Source organism: Macaca fascicularis, chromosome 12, assembly GCF_037993035.2.
Source record: "Macaca fascicularis isolate 582-1 chromosome 12, T2T-MFA8v1.1".
NCBI classification, from domain to species: domain Eukaryota; kingdom Metazoa; phylum Chordata; class Mammalia; order Primates; family Cercopithecidae; genus Macaca; species Macaca fascicularis.
This window is the reverse complement of record NC_088386.1, coordinates 102,012,566-102,037,036: the sequence shown is the minus strand read 5'-3', so window position 1 is coordinate 102,037,036 and position 24,471 is coordinate 102,012,566. Positions and strand designations below refer to the sequence as shown.

Genomic DNA, 24,471 nt, shown 5'->3' with positions numbered 1-24,471 from the left:
CATGAGATCAAGATGGAGACCATCCTGGCCAACATGGTGAAACCCCTCTCTATTAAAAATACAAAAACTAGCTGGGCGTGGTGGTGCATACCTGTAGTCCCAGATACTCAGGAGGCTGAAGCAGGAAAATCGCTTGAACCTGGGATTCATAGGTTGCAGTGAGCTGCAATCACGCTACTGCACTCCAGCCTGGCAACAGAGTGAGACTCTGTCTTAAAAAAAAGAAAGAAAGAAAGAAAACTAAAATAAGTAATACCAAAAGGTAGATCAATTAAAGATTCTAATGATATTAAAATTATTAAGGTTGTTGGGCAAGGTGACTCACACCTGTAATCTCAGCACTTTTGGGAGGCTGAGGGAGGAGGATCGCCTGAGTTCAGGAGTTTCAGACTAGCTTGGGCAATATAGCAAGACACCATCTCTATGTAAAAAATAATAATAAAAATAATTTTAAAAAAAGTATTGCCCGAGTGCAGTGGCTTACACCTGTAATCCCAACACTTTGGGAGGCCGAGGTCAGGAGTTTGAGACCAGTCTGGCCAACAGGGTGAAACCCCATCTCTACTAAAAATATAAAAATTTGCCGGGTGTGGTGGTGGGTACCTGTAATCCCAGCTACTCAGGAGGCTGAGGCAGGAGAATAGCTTGAACTCCAGAGGCGGAGGTTGCAGTGAGCCGAGATCGCGCCACTGCACTCCAGCCTGGGCAGAGCGAGACTTGGTCTCAAAAAAAAAAAAAAAAATTAAGGCAAGCATTTCCTACTTCAACTAAAGGCCAAACGGCTATTTGTGAAATGAAGGCATAATAGAGTAAGTTAATGATTTATAACGTATAGTGCTCATTTTCAGGATCAGGAATAAAGTCTCTGTTAATCATAATGCGTTTGTTATTTTTGTTATTTATTTGCATTCCTCAAAACAACTGATAGATTAGGTGCTAGACTTCATGCATGTGAAATAAGCGACTGGTTGCCACCAATGAAGGAAGGGGGCTCCAACAGTTGGCTACTCAGTTTGTTTTTGGCAAAGAGCGTAGAGCAGGAACCTAGCACTTCAGGCATAGTGCACAGAATTGTGACAGGCACCTTGGACACTCTAAACCAGGAGAATTGAGAATCTTACTGGAAAGCTTTTGGGCCAAGAAGGTACATGATCCCTGACAGGAAAGACAATTATCCCATCTGTATTTTTTTTTTAAAGAAAAGAAAAATGTAATACTTTTTGGAGCTCTTACAGGAATTAAATAAGAAAACATAGATAAAAGCATCCAACAAGGTTATCAAGATGCATTAAGTGCTCAATAATGTAGCCAAATCTGAGTAGTGGAAACTTTATTGGGAAAAAAAAATAGCTTCCTCAAATTGTATCAGTAGTTTTAGCCCGGGTGTGGTGGCTCACGCCTGTAATCTCAGCACTTTGGGAGGCAGAGACCGGCGGATCACCTGAGGTCAGGAGTTCAAGACCAGCCTGGCCAATGTGGTGACACTCCGTCTCAAAAAAAAATAAATTAATTAAAAAATTAAAAAAAAAAAAACAATAAAAATCGTATCAGTTTTGTTAGCATTTGCAGATTCTACAAATCAGACATAGCAATTTTTTTTTTTTGAGAGTTTCTCTTGTCGCCCAGGCTGGAGTGCAATGGTGCGATCTCAGCTCACTGCAACCTCCGCCTTCCAGTTCAAGTGATTCTCCTGTCTCAGCCTCCAGAGTAGCTGGGATTACAGGCGCCTGCCACCACACCCAGCTAAGTTTTGTATCTTTTTTTTTTTTTTTTTTTTTGAGACGGAGTCTCACTCTGTCGCCCAGACTGGAGTGCAATGGTGTGATCTCAGCTCACTGCAAGCTCTGCCTCCCAGGTTCACGCTATTCTCCTGCCTCAGCCTCCCGAGTAGCTGGGACTACAGGCGCCCGCCACCACGCCCGGCCAATTTTCTGTATCTTTAGTAGAGACGGGGTTTCACCGTGTTAACCAGGATGGTCTCGATCTCCTGGCCTCATGATCCACCCGCCTCGGCCTCCCAAAGTGCTGGGATTACAGGCGTGAGCCACTGTGCCCGGCCAATTTTTATATTTTTAGTAGAGATAGGGTTTCATCATGTTGGCCAGGCTGGTCTCGAACTCCCGACCTCAGTGATCCACCCACCTCGGCCTCCCAAAGTGCTGGGATTACAGGCGTGAGCCACCGTGCCTGGCCTCAAGTCTTGAATATTTCGCTCAATTGATGGATAAGTATCATAGATTATAGCTAAGCAGAAGTCAAACTTTATAAAGAGGAAAGCACTGAAATGCTAAGCTGATGCAGCATAGCCCTATCCACTGGTTTCTTTGGTCACAAGGGGTATTGCAAAAAAGGGTGTAGCCAGCTTAATGCAAACAAGCACATTTTATTTTAATTTTAATTTTTGGAGAAAGGGTCTTGCTTGGTTGCCCAGGCTGGTCTCAAACTCCTGGGGTTAAGCAATACTCTCACCTAGGCCTTCCAAAGTGCTGGGATTACAGACATAAGCCATGGAATCTGGCCAAACACATTTTAATTTCCTGAAAAATTCAAAACATATCTATAAAGTCATGTCTTATATAAAGAAAAATAAGTTGTTAGAAAACACGTTTTTCAATTTCACTAGAAGGAAAGTAATTTTCCTTGTGATAACTAATGTGTTTGATGTCTAAATGTTTAAAAAATATATTGTAAATAGAACATAACTTCACAACTGAGTTTTCGAAGATGGTAAGAATCAGTTAATTTTACTTAACTTTTCCACCAAACAGAGAGGAAAAAAACCACAGAAGAAAATCCAGAATATTTAGGTAAGTACTATATTCAAAGTTATATGATAAAGGTTCAGCTAGAAACTAATAAATATTCGATATATGCATTACATCAACTCGCTTTTAAATTAGGACAATTTCTAAATTTGGAAGTTACTTCTAAATGCTGAGTAATAAATTTTACAAAGAAATTAAATATTCTACTGATTCAGGGCACTAATATAACAAATTCATTCCTGCCAGGTTAGTCAACATGTGTCAGAAAAGTAACTTTCAATACAAGATTTAAATCATCATCCCCAGTAGAACATACAAAGATAGTCCATTCATTTTCTATTATTTTTCTCTTTCTTCACAAAAATTGAAAAATGTCTCTGCAATTCATTATCCTCCAACAAGCGTTCTATTGGAATTGATGCAAATGGGTATCCTTTGTCCCTCTCACCTCTATGCTAACAGCATTGTTTAACTCTGATCCCATTTATCTATTAAGCTTTGCTCATTTAAAAAAGTAAATTCATGACATCCACTGCAATATACAAAAAGTCACTCATACATGCTGGCAGCACATTGGAAGTTCTGAACTAACTAACAAAAATAGCCACATTTCTCAATTCTGTGACACAAAAAGCAGACAGCAACATGTGTAATACACCAAAATCTAGCTAGAGTTTAAAGAATCTAAATAAATAAAAAAATTAAATGCCTGGATATAATTCTTAATAAACTATTTTACTTAAAGAAAAATCTAAAGCTGTCTTTAAAATCTCTTTCCAGGTTTACTGTATCCTTTCTTCATAACAGAATTTCCAGAAACAGGGGTCGTTTGTAAATCCCCAGTGATATCTGCCTTTATTTGCACTGTGGAAAATGACACACTGTATCATGCCTTTCTGGACAGTCCATAGGTTTTATTTACATTGCTTTGAGACAGAGACGAAAGACATGTTTTTTACAATTGTCTTACAGCAATCTCAGTTTTGAGAGTAACATGTAACAAATTTTCATATGCAATATATGAAAACATGTAAATATTTATATATACAATAACAACTAGACAAATAAATGAAGTTACTATTAAGTCTCTTTAAGTACAAATTTACAAACTGACCACCAGCCACAGAACTTAGCCCTGTAATGGAGAAAGATTATTATTGGCCTGAAAAAATATTAAAATATCACTGTCACTAACATGAAAAAAATTAGAAATAGAAAACAGAATACAGTAATCACCGGAAAACCTGTGTCTTGTAATGATTTCTTTCCATCAGAAGATGCAGAAACATTTTTCCCCCTGGAGCAAATGAAAACGTTTCTCATGCACCCCCAGTTTCTTCCCTGCTTTCTCCCCCAGGCGCCGGTGTAGACTGCCAGTGTGGACTTTTTCCCAGAGATGAGGAGTAAAAATTTGTACTTTATCGGGAGCGGGTGCACTTTTCCCCCTGGCCCCCCTTTGCTCTGCCTCCAAGATGGTAGGAAAGTTGTCGTTTCGGAGGGCAGAGGAGCAGCTCTCTGGTGTTATGTCCTCGCAGTGCCTGTAGTGGTGCTGTAGGAGGCTGCTGCCTCTTCTTGTACAGCCCCGGCAGCCCTGCCTTCTTGGCTGGAGAGTATATTCAGGGATTTCCCCTTAATAATCACCGACCCTGGGAGCACTTTTTAGTTTCCAAAATAAAAATATGATCCTCACCCCTCTTGCTTGACAGGGAAAGGCTCTCGCCGGAGCCCAGGGGGGAGCAGTAGCAGCGGCAGCCGAGCTTCCTAGTCCATTGCCAGCGCCTCTCACTCTGATCTGTCAGCCCAGCCGAGGGAACAGGGGGGAAGGAGAAAAAAAAAAGCAACTGAAAGGTAAGCAGAGGCGGCCCCAGGCCCGGCCCACATCCCCGGGCTCCCGTAGGGCGGCGGGCTGGGCCGCGCAGGCTGGGCGGGCGGCGAGCGCGCTTACGTGAGGCCGGGGATTCGCCGGCCCACGCCAGGCCCCGGGCGGAGAATGAAAGGGTGAGTGGGGCCGGCGCCCGGGTGGTGGAGGCCGGGGGCCTGAGGGCCTCCGGGGCGCCCGCGGGCGGCGACGGCGGGCGGGCAGGGGTCCAGCCGGAGCCGGAGTGGGGCGAGCGGTGCGGCCTGCGCGGGCCAGGTGGGGGTGTGCGGCGAGATGGGGGGGCGCCGGTAGGCCTCGGGCCGGTAGGCCCCACGGGGGCCGCGCCCTGCCCCCGCACCCCGGGCCTCCGCGCGCCCCCTCGAGTCCCCCGGGGCCTCCAGGTGGGACAGCGGCGCTGCGGGGCCGAATCCCGCGCCGGCCCGGAGGCTCTCCCGCGGGGCGGCAGGCCCGGGCTGCCGGGACAGGGGCGTCAGGGCCTAGGAGTGGGGAGTGGGGAATGAGCGCCCGGCCCCCCTTTCCCCCGGTCTCTCGCAGACGCCCCCCAGATTCCGGTAAGAGTTGAATTTATTTATCCCCCTCCTCCGCGCTCCGGACGGCCAGGCCGGGGCGGGGCGGGGCGGGCGGCCTGGCGGGCGTGGGGTCGGGTGGAGGGGCGGTGAGGAGTCAGGTGCAGCCGCGGCCCAGAAAGTTTCCTTTTAGGTCGGAATTGGGGGCCGCTGTCTCTCCGGGGAGCCCTGGTCCTAGCGCCCGGGACCCCCCCAGGGCGTGGGGGAGCGCACTCGGCTATTTTGAAACTCTTTGCCAGTTCCTGTCCATTGAAGAAGGTACTCCGCCCCTGCACCCCTCGCCCGCGCCCCACCCAACTCCCCGCGAGCCCGTTCGGGGCTGCTAACTCCAGCCTGTTCCCCCTAGAGCCCCCCAGGTTGGGGAGAGGGCCTTCTCTTCCGGTTTGGAAAAGTTTGCAAGGGGTTTCTTAGCTTTATTAGTGACTGGGGTTTTTGGGGTGGGAAGGAGGAGGTAAACTCAGGTGGTGTTTCTGCCGGCCAGTCTTTCCCTATTGCCTTTTTTAGCCCTTACCCCACCAACTGGGGGTGTTATTTTCAGCTTGAGTACCCACCCCCTTTCATCCCGATTCCTTTGGGTCCAAAATCCCCCTTCTGGACAGCTCCGGCGGAGAGGAAGATGTAGGGAGCAGCGAGGAGACTGTCAGTGAGAGGGGCAGGATCAGGCAGGGTTTCTGGAGCAGTCCCCAGATGTAGGAGTTTCCCCTCCTTTTTGGTCACTGTCCGGTAAAACCAACACCGGAACAGATCCCAAGGGGGAGACGTGGTTGTCAGATGGCTTGGAAGCCTCCGGGATTGGGAGGAGGGAGAGGAAGTGGGCAGGGCAGCTCCCGAAACAAGGTCTACAGTTTAAGGATCAGTAGTTCATTTATTCTGATAATCACTATTTAGATTTATGTGACATTCTTATATTCGACCTAGAAATAGAATAATGGAGATTTTAAGGAAACCTAAACTTGTTATTGCCATAACTCCGAAGGGTCTGTGGAAGAGCCCTCGGAACCTCGGAAAACTACTTTGGTTTTGGCGGGGGTTGTGTGTATGTATAACATTTAAACGGAAAAAAATATAAAATATATATGTGTATGTATATATTTCATATGCATATATATACACATACATATTTTCACACACACACACACGTATGTTTTCTGTTTAAATTGATTCAATTTTAGCTCTATTTTGGTGCCCTGAGCTCTGAACGTTAAAAGTAATAAACATAAATTTTCAAATGTCAATTTTCCGCTTTCAGGGACAGGATGTTTCCCGTGGCTATGCTTACCTCCTTGTTGTTGTTGAGTGTTGAAATTGAAATGTTAATGAACCCTTCCACCCCCCACTGCCAGCCCCCATTGTGGGCGTGTTTGGAGAGGTTATTTTGCATCGTTTAATTGTTGGCTTTTTCCTTTTTTTTTTTTTTTTTTTTGGTGAGCTTAGGGCAGAGTGTTGTGTTTGTGTGCGGTGTCCTGCTTGGTAGCAGGCTGGAGTTTGCTGGCAGGAGATGTCCCACATTCTGCCCGCTCAGTACCCCCAGCACTGTTAGTGAAAAGCTGCCACTTGCAGGGCAATGGGTAACCCACGACTTTCAGTGCTGACTTCTGTGAGGCTTCGAAGTGAGACTCATGTGATTCTTCTAGGTGTGTGCCTTTCGTTTCCTTTGGTCTGCCTGAGATCAAATTCTTTTTCTCCACAATGGTAGATACCCGGTCATTTAGCATTGAGCTTAAGAAAATCTTGATATTTGAGATTGTATGGATCTGATACAAAAATGCAAATTACATGTAATGGTTGTTTTAAGTTTGTTGATTAATTGAAATTGCTTATTGACTTGGACATTTTCATAAACGTGTGCCAAAAATCGTTACTTCTATTATAGTTTGTCCTTATTTTTAGAGCATATACTGAATGGAAAAAAATCATTCTTAGTCGTTTTTCTTGGGACATTTTAAGGTTTGAAAAAAATTATTGCCTCATTATTTGGTATTCAAAGGTGTATTGTTGATTTCACATTCCTAAGCTTTCCAAAACTATATATGTACAAATACCAAAAAAGTTTTGTACTTTTTCCCACCCTATCTCAAACATGTATTAATTTCCTAACCTGATTTCCTAATGGGCTACTTTATTTCCTGAAGGAATGACAGGTTTGATACTTTTAAAAGTTACATTCCATTTGAAATTAATAAAAGATTTTCAGGTCAAATACTGAATTAACTTTAAATTACTAAGGGAATATGCTTGTTTACTATTAAATGTTAGTTTAAAAAGTAAATGGTTAGTATAATTACAAGTCTGAAATAATCAAGTTTTCTTTCCTCTGGAAGATTTTTAGGAGAAAATTTGTATACCCCATTCTGACGTTTTCTCAGCAAATTATGTTGCTACTGTTTTTAGAGAAATAAAAAATTTTAGTTTAGAAGGAATTAAACATTTCTGAGAGCACCCAAAATTGACATTTCAAAAAAATGCTAAACTATTTGTTCATACCTGAGATGTTCTTTGAGGGTTAGCAGCTCTCACTCTCCAGGTTTGGTACGGTGGTTATGGCTAATGAAAAGTCATTTATATTTGATTACAGTTAGAACAATATTCTCAGACAATTCTCTTCCCCCCTCCCCCACACCCGGTAACTGGTAAAACAATGGTTGAATAGGTGAGACTGGGTTGGAGGCAGCAAATTGTCCCCAATGCTAAGTCAGTTTAACTTATACATGCAGCTCTGTGCTAGGCAAAACAAACAGCAGCAGAGTCTCCTCACTCCTTCAAGCAAGAGTTTGTCCCAGAGGTCCTGACTGTAAAGGCTGATTTTTGACAATGCTCCTGGCTAGTTTGAGATACTGAGGAAATACTCAATTTAAAACCTTAAGCCTCACTCTGTTCCCTCCTTGCACGTAAGGTGACAGACTACTTGGTTCTCATCCTTTCACAGAATGTGATTTAAGATGAGTTTTTAGGCTGGGCGCGATGGCTCACGCTTGTAATCCCAGCACTTTATGGCTCACGCCTGTAATCCCAGCACTTTGGGAGGCTGAGGCAGTCGGGAGTTCGAGACCAGCCTGACCAACATGGAGAAACCCCGTCTTTACCAAAAATACGAAATTAAAATTAGCTGGGTGTGGTGGCGTATGCCTGTAACCCCAGCTACGCGGGAGGCTGAGGCAGGAGAATCGCTTGGACCTGGGAGGCGGAGGTTGCAGTGAGCCGAGATTGCACCATTGCACTCCAGCCTGGGCAACAAGAGCGAAACTCCGTCTCAAAAAAAAAAAAAAAAAAAAAAAAAAGACGAGTTTTTGGTGAAATTTTATTTGTAGCATGACATCCTACAGTGACACCTTTAGACTGGGCTTTTTGAGTTCTGATCCCAGTCCTTCGCTGGGCAATTTACTTAATCTTTGGTTTCTTTAACTGAAAATGGGAATAAAATTCTTCGATATAAGGGTTAGATGAGATAGCCATGTGTTTGGCCCATAATAGTATTAATTAAATGTTAATTCCACTAGCCCACTTTTCTTTCTTTTTTTTTTTTGAGTCAGGGGCTCACTGTGTTGTCCAGCCTGGAGTACAGTGGCATGATTACAGCTCACTGCAGCCTCAACCTCCTGGGCTCCAGTGATCCTCCTCAAGTGTGCCTGTAGTCAGCAAGGACTACAGGTGTGTGCCACCATACAAGGCTAATTTTTGTATTTTTGGTAGAGACGGGGTTTCCCCATGTTGCCCAGGCTGGTCTCAAACTCCTGGATGCAAGGGATCTGCCCGCCTCAGTCTCCCTAGGTGGATCATGACAATTACTTAATCTGATTAAGTCTCAGTTTTCTTCATCTGTAAAAGGGGATAATAATAGTACCTACTTCATAGGGTTGCTGTGAAGACTCAATGAGGAATTGAACATAAAGCCTTTAGAATGGTTCCTGGAGCATAACCTTTATATTTTCTTGGTGCATAACTTTTTCTGGTACATAACTTTTTTTTTTTTAAGATTTTTAATATTCTTGATGTGAATTTTTAATGAGTTCTTGCCTCAGTATATATTAATAATACTAATAAGTATTTGAGTACAGAAAGAATATTATAATTACTTTAATGGGGCAAATAAATCTATTTTTGCCAGTAAAAAATTGTGCAGTATGTTCAGTTTCAGCGGCTTCGTGTTAGTGTAGTCTCTGCTGTTTGAATTTGGAACTGGCCAATATAAAGGTATGGTAAGTACACCAAGGGCAAAGGAGCTTAAGGTGGGTTTGCTTCACTCTTTGTTCCCCTCTTTCAGGTTTTGAAGTATTCTTGGGAGTCCCCACGAACCATAGTGTTGCGTGGTTTTGAAGGCACTGAGCAGTTTGTGGCCTTGATAGGCTCACTTTAGAGTCCTGGGCATGTTTACGTGACTTGATTGGTAGGAGCAGCTGCCGGTTCATTCATTTAACAGATTAGCTTCTTTGTTGTAGCTCTGAGCTTTGCAATACAAAGACACATTCTCTGCCCTTGAGGAGTTTTTAGTCTATTGGAGAAGAAAAATAAGCTGACATTTACAATGTCAATGTGAATGTTAAGTGATAGCTTAGCCTGGAGGAATATTCTTCTATTCTGGCCTAAAGGGCAGGCTAGGTTTTAAAGTGAGGGCTTTACAGGGGAAGTTTCTGTCCTAAGCGAATGGGAGGAGTTAGGCATTCCAGAAGGTGTGACCTGTAAGTAGGAATCACAGTTTAGGGACAAAAGACTATCCTGTGTTGCAAATTATGGTTCTGTTACCGCCCTGGAGTTGGAGGAGGAGGGGAATAAATAGTGAGAGGGAAAGGTCAGTCTGGCTAGGACCTAAGGAGTTTCTGTGTTAGGGTAAGGAGTTTGGATTTCTTTTATGTTACAGGCACACCCTGAAAGCCTTTGGCCACATAAATTACTTGAGATTTAGAGGATTTGAGTTGTACAGAGTAGGAAAAAAGAGAACAAGACTGTAATTAGACTAGTGAAGCAGCTCCTGACAAGAGATTTGAAGAGGGTTTGAACTAAGGTGGTGGCAATGGCAATTAAGAGGAGGTGGCGGCAGAGGCAGGTTAAGGAGGTAAGGCGATCTCAGGTGGACTGGATGTAAAGCTGGGACTCATCCTCACAGATGGCAGCTGAAATGGCAGAAGGAGATAAATTTGGGCTAGTCAGTGGTTCTTAGTGTTAGACACTTCTCCAGAAAAATCCACATATGCAGTTGTATACATTTGGTTTGAAACCTGGGGTAGGCTTGTTACCATGGCTCACAACTGTAGTCCCAGCACTTTGGGAGGCCAAGGTGGGCAGATCACTTGAGTTCAGGAGTTTGAGACCAGCCTGGGCAACATGGTGAAACCCTGTCTCTACAAAAAATACAAAATTAGCCAGGTGTGGTAGTGCATTTTTGTAGTCCCAGCTACTCAGGAGGCTGAGGTGAGAGGATCACTTGAACTCAGGAGGTCAAGGTTGCAGTGAACCTTGATCACACCACTGCGCTTCAGCCTGGGCGGCAAAGGGAGAACTTGTCTCAAAAAAAAAAAAAAAAAAAAAAAAGATAAAAGTAAGCCTATAGAAATGTTTTGTTTGACCTACCCTTTTTGGGATGGTCTCTGATTTTTCATCAGTGCCTTTTCATATATGAGGAAACAGATTTATAAAATAACTTAGGGTTACATGTCTTTTTCTTTTCTTTTTTGAAACAAAATCTCACTCTGTCGCCCAGCCTAGAGTGCAGTGGTGCGATTGGCTCACTGCAATCTCTGCTTCCCAGATTCAAGCAGTTCTCTGCCCCAGCCTCCCGAGTAGCTGGGATTACAGGAGCCCACCACTGCACCTGGTAATTTTTGTGTTTTTAGTAGAGACAGGGTTTCACCATCTTGGCCAGGCTTGTCTTGAACTCCTGACCTCATGATCCACCTGCCTTGGCCTCCCAAAGTGCTGGGATTACAGGTGTGAGTCACCATGCCCGGCTGCCTCAGCCTCCTGAGTAACTGGGACTATAGGCACGTGCCACCACGCCGGCTAATTTTTGTATTTTTAGTAGAGACGGGGTTTCACCATGTTGGCCGGGCTGGTCTTGAACTCCTGACCTCAGGTGATTCACCTGCCTTGGTCTCCCAAAGTGTTGGGATTACAGGCCTGAGCCGCTGTGCCCGGCCCTATCTTTTTTTAAAAACACGAAAGAGCTGGAAGTTCTGGGTCTACCTTTTTTATTTTTTTAAACTTTGCAACAACTTGCTGAAATAATTTGAGCAAAGTTTGCCAAAGAATGCCCCTGGCCTACTCTTCCAGCCCATGTAGGCATTTCATCTTGCACCCCTGTAAAGTAAGATTAAATGAACTTTGGAGTATACTGGCATGGAAGCAAGGGGGCCAAGAGAAAAGAACCCACTGACTGGTCAGAAAGGAGAGATTTTCAAGAAAGAGAAAGTGGTCAGCAGTGTCAGATGCCGCAGAGAGGTCCAGTTAGCTGAAGACGGAAAAGTGTATGTGGAATTCAGTAACAAAGAGGCCATTAGTTTCAGATTTTTAGAACAAAAGAACTTTGAGGAGTAGAGCTGCAACTTAGTTTTTCTTCTTTCCTCTTGTCCTGTAATGCAGGGTTTCTGTAACAACAGAGAGTGACTGTGACATGGATAAGAACTCAGAAAGCATTTGTTGTGAAGGATTATTAACTGAACTAATAAATACTGTACCCAGATCAGTCAAACTGTGCTCATTCTGCTAGTGTTTTCCATCCCAAGAACATTAGTATTTAAGTGCTCTACAGAATGTAGGAAATATTTTTGATATTAGATTTTTAATGAGGATTATAGGAAACTATTCAGAAAACCACTAACAGCTAGAGAATGTGTTTTAGTCCTACAGATTCTAGATCAAAATGATAATACAAATAAACCACTACTTAACTGCTTCTAACGGTAGTTTTTTTTTTTTTGAGACGGAGTCTCTCTCTGTTGCCCAGGTTGCCCAGGCTGGAGTGCAGTGGCGCGATCTCGGCTCACTGCAAGCTCCGCCTCCCGGGTTCACACCATTCTCCTGCCTTAGCCTCCCGAGTAGCTGGGACTACAGGTGCCTGCCACCACGCCCAGCTAATTTTATTTTATTTTTGTATTTTTAGTAGAGACGGGGTTTCACCGTGTTAAACAGGATGGTCTCGATCTCCTGACCTCGTGATCTACCCGCCTTGGCCTCCCAAAGGGCTGGGATTACAGGCGCGAGCCACCGCGCCCGGCTTCTAATGGTAGTTAATATTAAGTGATTACTATATGCTGGGGTTACAGTTCATGAAATACCTAATTTAATTATCCTAAGCAACTCAATGAGGTACATACAATTACAATCTTCCCTTTACAGATGAGAAGACTGAAGCCTAAATAACTTGCCCAAGGTCTTATACTTAGTAATTAGCAGAACCAGATTTGAGCCCCCTCTCTGATACCTGGCAGAGCCAATGAGTGATCTCTTTTGCTGCATAAACTATCCTTACCTTTCTAATAGAGCAGGGAAGGACCTAGTGTAAAGTTCATTGAAATTCCTAATGCAAACTTATTTGTACAGTGCTGTCTCTGAGTACAGTATATGGCACATACTAGACATTCAATAAGCATTATTTTAAAATATTCTGGTTTGAACTTGATTATAATGAATGTTGTTTATATTTTTGAGTGATAAGCAGTTTTCTCACTGCTTCTCTCTCTTCCAGTTACACCAGTTGATAGATTTTCATCATTCCTCAGTCTGATTTTATTATTTTTTACATTTATAATATAGATGTTAGGTTCTTAAAATCAATATAGCCATCTGTTTAGTATCTCATTACATTTTTATGCTTCATCAAGTTGAATTAAAACTCATTTAAAAAAGATATAACATGGAAAAATGTTTTTAAGAGTTTATGATACTCTAAATATGATTTTAACAGGATCCACTCTTTCTGGGATAAGTAAATATTCTTTTCATTTGCATTAAGTATATTAGAAAACAAACATTCTGATAATTTAGTAGGCTGATGTTAGTTTTATTTATTTTATTTTGTTTATTGTAAAGACAAGGGTTTCACTACATTGCCCAGGCTGGTGTTGAACTCCTGGGCTCAAGTAATCCTTCTGCCGTGGCCTCCCAACATTCTGGTATTACGGTGTGAGCCACTGTGCCCAGTCTCACACTAGGGTTTTTTGTTTTTTTGTTTTTTTGTTTTTTTTGGTATGGAGTCTCACTCTGTCGCCCAGGCTGGAGTGCAGTGGTGCGATCTTGGCTCACTGCAACCTCCACCTCCCGAGTACAAGCAGTTCTCCTGTCTCAGCCTCTGGAGTACCTGGATTACAAGCATGCACCACCACTCCCAGCTAATATTTGTATTTTGTAGAGACTGGGTTTCACCATGTTGGCCAGGCTGGTCTCGAACTCCTGACCTCAAGTGATCTGCTCTCTTCAGCTTCCCAAGGTGCTGAGATTACAGGTATGAGCCACTGCACCTGGCATCTCACGCCAGTTTAAAAAAAATTATAAGGTATGGACTGGGCACGATGGCTCATGCCTGTAATTCCAGCACTTTGGGAGGCCAGGGTGGGTGGATCACTTGAGGTCAGGAGTTTGAGAACACCCTGGCCAACATGTTGAAACCCCTCATGTCTACTAAAAATACAAAAATTAGCCGGGCGTGGTGGCACATGTCTGTAATTCCAGCCACTTGGGAGGCTGAGGCAGGAGAATCATTTGAAAAAGGGCAACAGAGGTTGCAGTGAGCCGGGATTGTGCCACTGCATTCCAGCCTGGGCAACAGAGTGAGATTTTGTCTCTCAAAAAAAAAAAAAAAAAAAAAAATTATAAGGTATTTCGTAGATCTAGGCTCTTTAAAAGTGGTAGGATATGAAATTACAGATGGCAATTAGAGAAAAATAGTGTGGCAGTGAAATGAACATGTTTCTTAACTAGGAGAATCAAAAGAACAGCAATGACATAGATTCCACATGGAGGTGATAAAGTGGTAGTCCCAAAGAGAATAATGTTCATATTTTTGTCAAATTGTTTTGTGGTGGTCATTGGAAGACTGAAAGGGCTGCTGGCTGCTTTTGTTAAAAGTGTATCTTCCTTACTTTTCTACTTGATAATGTCTTATTCCTCTGTATTTGTAAGAAGTAAGAAGCTATGGAAATGAATTGTTCAATTTTCCTATTAAACTCGGTGTATAATATCAAAGAGGATTTAAAAAAATTTTTTTTTTTGAGACGGAGTTTTGCTCTTGTTGCCCAGGCTAGAGTGCAGTGGCGCAATCTCGGCTCACAGCAACCTCTGCCTCCTGGGTTTAAGCGATTCTCCTGCCTCAGCCTCCCAAGTAGCTGGGATTACAGGCACGTGCCACCACGCCCGGATAATTTCGTAGTTTTAGTAGAGACAGGGTTTCTCCATGTTGGTCAGGTTGGTCTTGAACTCCTGACCTCAGTTGATCCTCCCACCTCAGTCTCCCAGAGTGCTGAGATTACAGGCATGAGGCACTGTGCCTAGCCCCAAGGCGGATTTTTATTAAACCTAAACCTAATCATATTTCCTACTGTTTTTTTTTTTTTTTTTTTTGAGACAAAGTTTCGCTCTGTGGCCCAGGTTGGAGTGCAATGGCGTGGTCTCAGCTCACTGCAACCTCCGCTTCCCGGGTTCAAGCGATTCTGCTACCTCAGCCTCCCTAGTAGCTGGGATTACACCCACCATCATGCCTGGCTAATTTTTGTATGTTTGTAGAGATGGGGTTTCACCACGTTGGCCAGGTTGGTCTTGAACTCCTGACCTCAGATGACCCGCCTGTCTTGGCCTCCCAAAGTGTTGGGATAACAGGAATGAGCCTCCGTGCCCAGCTATTTCCTACTTTTGAATTCTAGTATATGGATATTTATGCTGTTGAAATATTTCTTCTGTGAGACTTGAATATTTTCTATTCTCAGTAATGGTTATTTCCATTTTTTGGTAATAACAGTGTATATTCTGCTGCTGCTCTACAGTGCTTAATTACCTGCATTTTCTCCTTTAAGGGAGCATAGGTCTGTTTATATGCTAAGCAAGTTGTCTCCACTGCTGAGGATGATATTTGCTAGAATTATTAATAAATTTAGTTTGGCTAAGTTTTTTTTTCTTCCCTTTTAAAGTGATATTCATCATGTATTAAAAAGTAGAGCTTGGCTGGACGTGGTGGTTTACGCCTGTAATCCCAGCAGTTTGGGAGGCTGAGGCAGGAGGCTCACTGAGACCAGGAGTTTGAGACCGGCTGGGCAACATAGTGAGACACCCCCCTTTTCTAAAAACAAAAACAAAAAAAGATAGTTGCTTAGTTTTAGCCTTTTGGTTGCATGAATTAGGAAATGTGATAGGCTGAGCGTAGTGGTTTAGGCCTATAATCCTAGCACTTTGGGAGGCCGATGCTGGTGAATGGCTTGAGCCTAGAGGTTTGAGACCATCCTGGGCAACACGGTGAAACCCCATATCTACTAAAGATATGAAAAATTAGCTGGGCATGGTGGCATATTCCTGTGGCCCCAGCTCCCTGGGAGGTTGAGGTGGAAGGATCACTTGAGCCAGGGAGGTCAAGGTTTCAGTAAGGCGTAATCACACCACTGCACTCCGGCCTGGGTGGCAGAGCAAGACCCTTTCTCAGAAAAAAAGAAGGAAAGGAAAGAAAGAAAGAAAGAAAATGCGATAATATTTATATATCAGGGTCTAAAAGACATTTGATTAAGATTACATGGGCTTTATATATTGTATGTTTCCATTCTTATTTATATCTTGCACTGAATGCCAAAGAGTGAAAGTTATGTGAACATCATCTTTAGTAAAATCAGGGTAAAAAATGCCAGCTGTGGAAGGCTAGGGGTAAAGAGTGAAAAATATGTAGGATTTTTTTCTGAGAACTGCCTTAGTGCGTTTGTCATAACTTCTTTATTTAAAAAGGAGAAGTTTATTAACGTAGAGAAGACCAGATATTCATCGGTTTCCAGTTTACAGAACAGTGATTTTGATACTACAGTAATACTCAATTAGAAGAAATTTAGGCTGGTTGTGGTGGCTCATGCCTGTAATCCCAGCACTTTGGGAGGTGAAGCAGGAGGATCACTGGAGGCTAGGAGTTCGAGACCAGCCTGGGCAATGTAGTGAGACTCCATGTCTAAAATAAATTAAAAAGTTAGTTGGGCACAGTGATGCATGCCTGTAGTCCCAGCTACTTGGGAGGCTAAGGTAAAAGGATCACTTGAGCCCAGGAGCTTGAGGTTGCAGTTAGCTATGATTGTGCCACTGTACACTCTAGGCTTGACAAGAGAGCAAGACTCTGTCTCTTAAAAAAGAAAAAAAAAGAAAGAAGAAAGTTAGATTTCAAAATCATTACAAATTATTATTAATGTATTTGTTGTAAAAAAATTCTATAGTAAGTATGCTTTATGGTTTTGATATTATTGTGGAATATTTTACTATTCAAAATTTTAAAAGATATTTGTGGTTAATGATAGCAAATACTGACATCTCTATTCTTCCTTCTCCAAACCAACTTTAAAAATAGGGAGAATTAGAAACAGAAACTAAACTGAAGCTTTGACAATTACGGTAACCTTGTAACCAAAATATATGAATTATGGCCAGGCACGGTGGCTCATGCCTGTAATCCTAGCACTTTGGGAGGCCGAACTGGATGGATCATCTGAGGATAGGAGTTCGAGACCAGCCTGGCCAACATGGCGAAATCCCGTCTCTACTAAGAATACAAAAAAATTAGCCGGGCGTGGTGGTGGGCACCTATAATCCCAGCTACTCAGGAGGCTGAGGCAGGAGAATGGCTTGAACCAGGGGGTGGAGGTTGCAGTGAGCCGAGATCAAACCATTGCACTCCAGCCTGGGTGACAGAGCGAGACTCTGTCTCAAAAAAAAAACAACAAAAACTCCCTCAAAAAACCCAAAATATATGAATTAGTACTATTAAGTGCAGTGAAAACTGAACCAGGGCAAGAGAAGATGCCAAGACAGGATGATTTCCTCTATAGACCCAGGCAAAGTAAAGGAAGAAACTTTCTCCCAAGAAAGTAACACACCCCGAGGACAAAACCAGTAATCCCCGTGCAAGGATGGCAAAGTTGGATCTGTATGTTGGGCTCCCTGTGTGGCAGGAGGGGTTGGGCTGAGTTACAAACCGTGCAGTCCTACCAGTTTTGTAGGAAGTTCAGAGTGGAGGAGAAACTGGCAGCAAGCAGCCTTTCAGCTGCTGATCTTGGTCATGTGAAGAGAAATAAAGCCTAAATTATCACCCCACCCCCAAATCTATGCCATGTGGGCTCCTGTGAGTTAGGGAACATAGTCCAGCATGGAGTCAAGCCTCAAGGGAAAGTGAAAAAATAGTTCCTATGGTGGAAGGTGGGGGTGAGACATAGCTCCTCTGAAACTAGAGTTTAAAAATGAGCTATAAAAGCTCAAGAAATAAAAGACAACAGAAGGATATAAGAGTGAGCTGTTGGAATCAGGGTACAAAATAAGAGAAAAGTAACATTGCAGAAACATTCAAAGCAGCAAATATCAACTGTAGCTGGGGGTGACGGAGGCAAGCTTGAGAAATTTGAGCAACCCAAAATGGAACAAATAAAAATGAAGAAAGACTAGAGAGAGTGATAGATAGGGAATACAGTAAATCTAGCATGCCAATAATTGATACCCCTGAGGCTGTCGGCAGAATAAATCAAGCAGAAAGCAATGTCAACACATTAAGGAAGAGTTTCCCACAAGAAAAGAAGATTTGAAGGCAGATGTGGTAACATGCACCTGTAGTCCCAGCTACAGTGGAGGATCGCTTGAGCCCAGGAGTTCAATCCAGCTTGGATATTATAGTGAGACCTCATCTCTTTTTAAAAAAAAAAAAAAAAAAAAAAGGCGTGGTGGCTCATGCCTGTAATCCCAGCACTTTGGGAGGCCGAGGCGGGCAGATCACCTGAGGTTACGAGTTCGAGACCAGCCTGACCAATATGATGAAACCCCATCTCTACTAAAAATACTAAAATTACCCGGGCATGGTGGCATGCGCCTGTAATCCCAGCTACTCAGGAGGCTGAAGCTGGAGAATCGCTTGAATCCAGGAGATGGAGGTTGCAGTGAGCCAAGATCGCGCCATTGCACTCCAGCCTGGGCAACAAGAGTGAAACTCTATCTCAAAAAGAAAAATATTTAAAATTTTAGAACAGTGTCTAGTCTTTAAATAGACTTTTACTGTTAGGTCAAAATGCAAAAAAAAAAAAAAAAAAAAAAAGAAGAAAGAAAAAAAATCAAATCCCCTAGAAAATCAAGAGACTGGCCTCAGGCTTTTTGAACATGAAACAATATATACAAAGTCAGTAGATTAAAAAATGTACAACCCAAGAATTTTATGTCCAGACAAGCTGTTAAGTATAACACCAATTGACATCTTTTGTTTTCTTTTCTTTTTTTGAGACAGGGTCTCATTCTGTTGCCCAGGCTGGAGTGCGGTGGTGCAGTTTTGGCACACTGTAGCCTCGACCTCTCAGGCCCAAGCAATCCTTTCATCTCAGCCTCCCAAGTAACTAGGACTACAGGCATGTGCCACCACACCCAGCTAATTTTTGTTTTGTTTTGTTTTTAACAGAGGTGGTGTTTTCCCCATGTTGGCCAGGCTGGTCTTGAACTCCTGACCTCAAGTGATCCACCCACCTCACCTTGGCCTCCCGAAGCGCTGGGATTACAGGCGTGAGCCTCTGCACCTGGCCTAATTTTTGTATTCTTTATAGAAATAGGGTTTCGCACTGTTACCCAGGCTGGCTTTGAACTCCTGAGCTCAAGCAGTCTACATGCCTCAGCCTCCCAAGGTGCTGGGATTATAGGCGTGCACCACCATACCCGGCCAACATGTATTTTCAAATGGAAAAATCATGGCTTATAGTTTCCACAAATCAGCTCTTGGCAGGGAAAGAAAAGAGAGGAGACTGTGTTATAAACTATTAAATCAAGAAGTGAATGGAAGACTAAGTTAAAAAAATTATTTTGCATTGAATAAATTTAAATGTAGAACTAAGAACAACAACAGGAAAAAGCCTTGAGAGTTAGGGCTGCGTAGGTCGTTGCAAGTCTGGAAATTTTTCTCAGTATTTATAACATGGGATCAATTGCAGTAATGCTGATAAGTATACTAATTTTCTTAGTGTGGAGTAAAAAAGTGTTATCTAAAGGAGATAGACTGTAATTCTTCTAAGAAAACAGACTACAGTTGACCCTTGAACAACTTGAGAGTAGAGGTACCAACCCCACATGTTGAAAATCCACATTATAACTTTTTTTTTTTTTTTTTTTGAGATGGAGTCTCGCTCTCATTGTGCAGGCTGAAGTGCAGTGGCTCACTGCAAACTCCACCTCCCAGGTTCAAGCAATTCTCCTTCTTCAGCCTCTCGAGTAGCTGGGATTACAGGCGCCTGCCACCATGCCCGGCTAATTTTTGTATTTTTAGTAGAGATGGGGTTTCACCATGTTGGCCAGCTGGTCTCGAACTCCTGACCCCAGGTGATCCACTCGTCTCGGCCTCCCAAAGTGCTAGAATTACAGGCATGAGCCACCACACACGACCATATTAGAACTTTTGACTACCCAAGAACTTAACTGATAGCCTACTGTTAACTAGGAGCCTTGCTGAAAACATAAACAGATTAACACATATTTTGTATAGGTGTTATAATATTACAAACAGTAAGCTACAGAAAAGAAAATGTTATTAAGAAAACCATAAGGAAAATATATTTAGTATTAATTGGAAGTGGATCATCATAAAAGTCTTCACATTAGATGGAGGAAAAAGAGAAGGGTTGGTCTTACTGTCAGGGTAGCAGAGGAGAAAAAAAATCCACGTATAAGTAGAACTACACAGTTAAAACCTTTGTACTGAATATAGTGAAATGTATAAAGGCTAAAGGCAATACAAAATATAATAGGATTAGGATGAAACAGGTCATAAATATAAAATTATAAATTGGATAAACTCATTTATTAAAAGAAAATGACTTGGACCAGGCAGGGTGACTCACTCCTGTAATCCCAGCACTTTGGGAGGCCCAGGCAGGGGGATCGCTTGAGACCAGGAGTTCAGGACCAGCCTAGGCAACATGGTGAAAGCTCGCCTCTACAAAAACTACAGAAAATTAGCCATGTGTAATGGTATGTACCTGTAGTCCCAGCTACCCAGTAGACTGAGGTAGGATTGCTTAAGCCCTGGAGGTTGAGGCTGCAGTGAGTGGTGATCGTGCCACTACACTCCAGCCTGGGTGACAAGAGTGAGACACTGTCGGCCTCAAAAAGAAAAGAAAAGAAAAAAAATTGCTCAAAAGTAAAATGATTCAGATTGGGCAAAAAGTCAAACCCAACAAGAGTTGCATCTAAAAGGGATCAGCAAATAACATGTTAGTAAATAGTTTATCTTTGTGGCCATATGATATCTGTTGCAACTACTAAATTTTACCACTATAGCACAGAAGCAGCCATGGACAGTATGTAAATGAATGAGCATGGCTGTGTTCCAATAAAACTTTACTTACAAAAACAGACAGTGGGCCACATTTGTCCTGTAAGAAATAGTTTAGTTTGCTGACATGTGATCTAAAACATAATGTGGCTAGGCACAGTGGCTCATGCCTGTAATCCCAGCACTTTGGAAGGCCAAAGCGGAAGGATATCTTGAGTGCAGGAGTTTGAGACCAGCCTGGGCAGCATAGCAAGACCCAGACTCTACAAAAAAATTAAAAAATTAGCCAGATATGGTGGCACGCACTTGTAGTACTGGCTACTTGAGAGGCTGAGGCAGGAGGATCTCTTGAGCCCAGAAGTTTGAGGTTGCAGTGAGCTATGATCATGCCACTGCAATCCAGCCTGGCAACAAAGTGAGACCCTGTCCTCAAAATAAAAAAATAAAAATAAAACACAACACAGTGCCTCAAAAGTTGAGAACAAAAGTACGGGCAAAGACTCAGTTGACAAATTCAAACCAAAAAAGCAATAGTTCAAATATTTGTGTCAGACAAGGTTGAATTCATCACAAAATGCATCAGTTGAGTTGCATTTGTTGTTGTTGTTTTGAAACAGGGTTTCCTTCTGTTGCCCAGGCTAGAGTGCAGTGGCACCATCTCGGCATACTGCAACTTCATATCCTTCTATCCCTACCCTCAGATTTCTTTCTATGATTTGTAAAATCCTCTCATACCTACAGACATGTAGATTCCTCTTTTTTCTTGAAGTTCTTATAGGTTTCTTTGAACTAATTTGTGAAAGATACGTGTGTGTTTGGCTTGTGGGTGAGTAGAGCAAAGATGGTGAAAAATGAAAAATGGCATGGATTTACTTTGAAATATTTCCTGTCCCAAACATCCAGGGCAGCTAAATTTAAATGTTTATGTTTTATAATTTTCAAATTTAAAAAATTTTAATGGACACAAAATAATTGTACATATTCGTGTGGTATATAGTGATGTTTTGATTCATATAATGTATAGTGATCAGCAGGGTAATTAGAATATCTGTCATCTCAAACATCATTTTTTTGTGTATTGGGAACATTCAATATCCTCCTTCTAGCTATTCAAAACTATGTAATAATTATGGTTAACTAGAGCCATCCTACAGTGCTAGAGAACATTAGGGCTTATTCCTCCCATCTAGCCATAATTTTGTATCCTTTAACAAATCTCTTCCTATTCTCTTCTTTCCCCTACCTTTCCCAGTCTTTATCTTGTAGTCTGTGTTCTACTTTTTACTTCTTTTTTTTTTGGAGACAGTTGCACTCTGTTGCCCAGGCTGGAGTGCAGTGGCGCCAACTCAGCACACTGCAACCTCCACCTCCTGGGTTCAAGCGACTCTCCTTAGCCTCCCCAGTAGCTGGGATTACAGGCGCCCGCCACCACACCTGGCTACTTTTTGTATTTTAGTAGAGACAGTATTTCACCATGTTGGCCAGGCTGGTCTTGAACTCCTAAGCTCAAATGATCCACCTGCCTTGGCCTCCAAAATGCTGGGATTACAGGCATAAGCCACCACGCCCGGCCTGCTTTTTACTTCTAGGAGATCAACTTTTTTAAGTGACTACATAAGTGAAAACATGTGTGTTTAATTTTGCATACGTCATTTATTTCACTTAAGATAATGTCTTCTAGTTCTATCCATATTGCTGTGAACAAGAGAATTTTTTCTTTTTTTTTTGGCGGGAATGGAGTCTTGCTCTGTCGCCCCTGCTGGAGTGCAGTAGTGCGATCTCGGCTCACTGCAACCTCCGCCTCCCGGGTTCAAGTGATTCTCCTGCCTCAGCCTCCTGTGTAGCTGGGATTACAGAGTGCCACCACCCTCAGCTAAGTTGTGTATTTTTAGTAGAGAAGGGTTTCGTCATGTTGGCCAGGCTGGTCTCAAACTCCTGACCTCAGGTGATCTGCCTGCCTTGGCCTCCCCAAGTGCTAGGATTACAGGTATGAGCCACTGTGCCCGGTGCCCGAGAATTTCATTCTTTTTAATGGCTGAATAGTATTCCATTGTGTATATATACCACATTTTCTTTATCCATTCATCTGTTGTGGGACACCTAGTTTGATTCCATATCTTGGGTATCATCAATAGTGCTTTGATAAACATGAGAGTACAGATATCTCTTTGATGTGTTATTTCCTTTTCTTTGGAAAAATGCCTAGTAGTGGGTAGTTCTATTTGTAGTTCTTTGAGGAACCTTCATACTGTTACTTTCTTTCTTTTTTTTTTAAAGACATAGTCTCGCTCTGTCCCAGGCTGGAGTGCAGTGGTGCGATCTCAGCTCACTGAAGCCTTGACCTCCTGGGTTCAGGCGATCCTCCTGCCTCAGCCCCGAGTAGCCGAGACTACAGGCGCATGCTACCAAACCCAGCTAATTTTTGTATTTTTAGTAGAAACAGGGTTTTGTCATGTTGACTAGGCTGGTCCCGAACTCCTGACCTCAAGTGATCCACTTGTCCTGGCTTCCCAAAGTGCTGGGATGACAGGCGTGAGCCACTGTGCCCGGCTCATACTGTTCTTTATAGTGGCTATACTGGTTCACATTCCTGGTGTACAAGAGTTCCCTTTTTGCTGCTTCCTCACCAGCATTTGTTATTTTTTGTCTATTTGATAATAGCCATCCTAAGCGGGGTAAGAGGGTGCCTTACCCCAATTTTGATTTGTATTTCCCTGATAATTAGTGATGTTCAGCATTTTTTCATGTATTTGTTAGCCATTTGTATGCCTTCTTTTGAGAAATGTCTGTTCAGATCATTTGCCCATTTAAAAATTGAATTGTTGGCATTTTTTTCTTTTGAGATGTTTGTTTCTTATATATATTCTGGATGTTAATCCTTTATTGGTTCAATAGTTTGCAGATATTTTCTCCCATTCCATAGATTGTCTGTGCTGTTGTTCGTTCCTTTGCTGTGCAGAAGCTTTTTAGTTTGATATAATCCCATTTGTTTATTTTTATCTTGTTGTCTATACTTTTCAGATCTTAACTCATAAAATCTTTCCCCACATCAGTGTCCCCTGTGTTTTCTTCTAGTAGTTTTACAGTTTCAGGTCTTACAATTAGGTCTTTGATCCATTTTAAGTTGATTTTCATATGGGGTGAAAGGTGGGGGTCTAGTTTCAGTCTTTTGCATGTGAGTGTCCAGTTTCCTAGCACCTAAATTTAAATTTCTCGTCCAATTTTTTTTTCTTATATTCTCATAAGGTGAAAAGAGAAAGCTCTTATTTTTTACATTAATGTGTGATTAGATTTACTTAGTAATGAATGTGATTTTTTTCCTTCCAGAAGAGAAAATGTGATTTTTATTAACTAAGGTAATTTTTCGAGTTTTTTTTTTTTCTGCTACAGTAAGTGAAGTATTTCTTGAGAAGAATACAAATTCTCTACTTTTATTACTGGCAGGTGGAATGTAGTCATGTATTACAAGAATGAATACTTATGAATTGTAATTTGTTTCTCCAGTGTTTACCATATACTAGGGATGATACTTAGTATGTTGTGTATTTTATATCTCTTGATCCTTCCAGCATCCTGATGATAACATAGCTACTATTATTATCCCTGTTTTACAGATGAGAAAACTGACATTCAGATAGGTTAAATGATTGATTCAAGGTAACACAGCAAGTGGCAGATTTTAGACTTGAACAACCGTGTCTTCTGACACCTCCAGCGTTTATGTATCTTGTCATTCACTGGTAAAGGAGAGAGTATTTCTGGACTTTTTCAGTAGCTAATATCTGAGCTGTTCCATCAGCCATC

The 24,471-nt window shown here is 42.4% G+C and overlaps 1 protein-coding gene across 5 annotated transcripts in view; it reads left to right on the top strand.

The window, feature by feature from the left end:
• The first annotated feature begins 4,230 nt into the window (after positions 1 to 4,230).
• The window catches only part of INO80D (INO80 complex subunit D), a 95,658-nt gene continuing 75,417 nt past the window's right edge, over positions 4,231 to 24,471 (top strand). For 2 of the 5 annotated variants that reach the window (XM_005574035.4, XM_015432623.4), the window contains exon 1: positions 4,231 to 4,613. Coding sequence is in view for 1 of the 5 variants with exons in the window: in XM_015432621.4 (XP_015288107.1) it covers positions 5,141 to 5,195 (55 nt within the window). In the remaining 4 variants the exon portion in view is untranslated. Of the gene's footprint in view, positions 4,614 to 4,897; positions 5,196 to 5,278; positions 5,469 to 24,471 lie in introns of those variants that run through there. The other 3 variants (XM_015432622.4, XM_005574038.5, XM_015432621.4) reach the window with 2 other exon arrangements.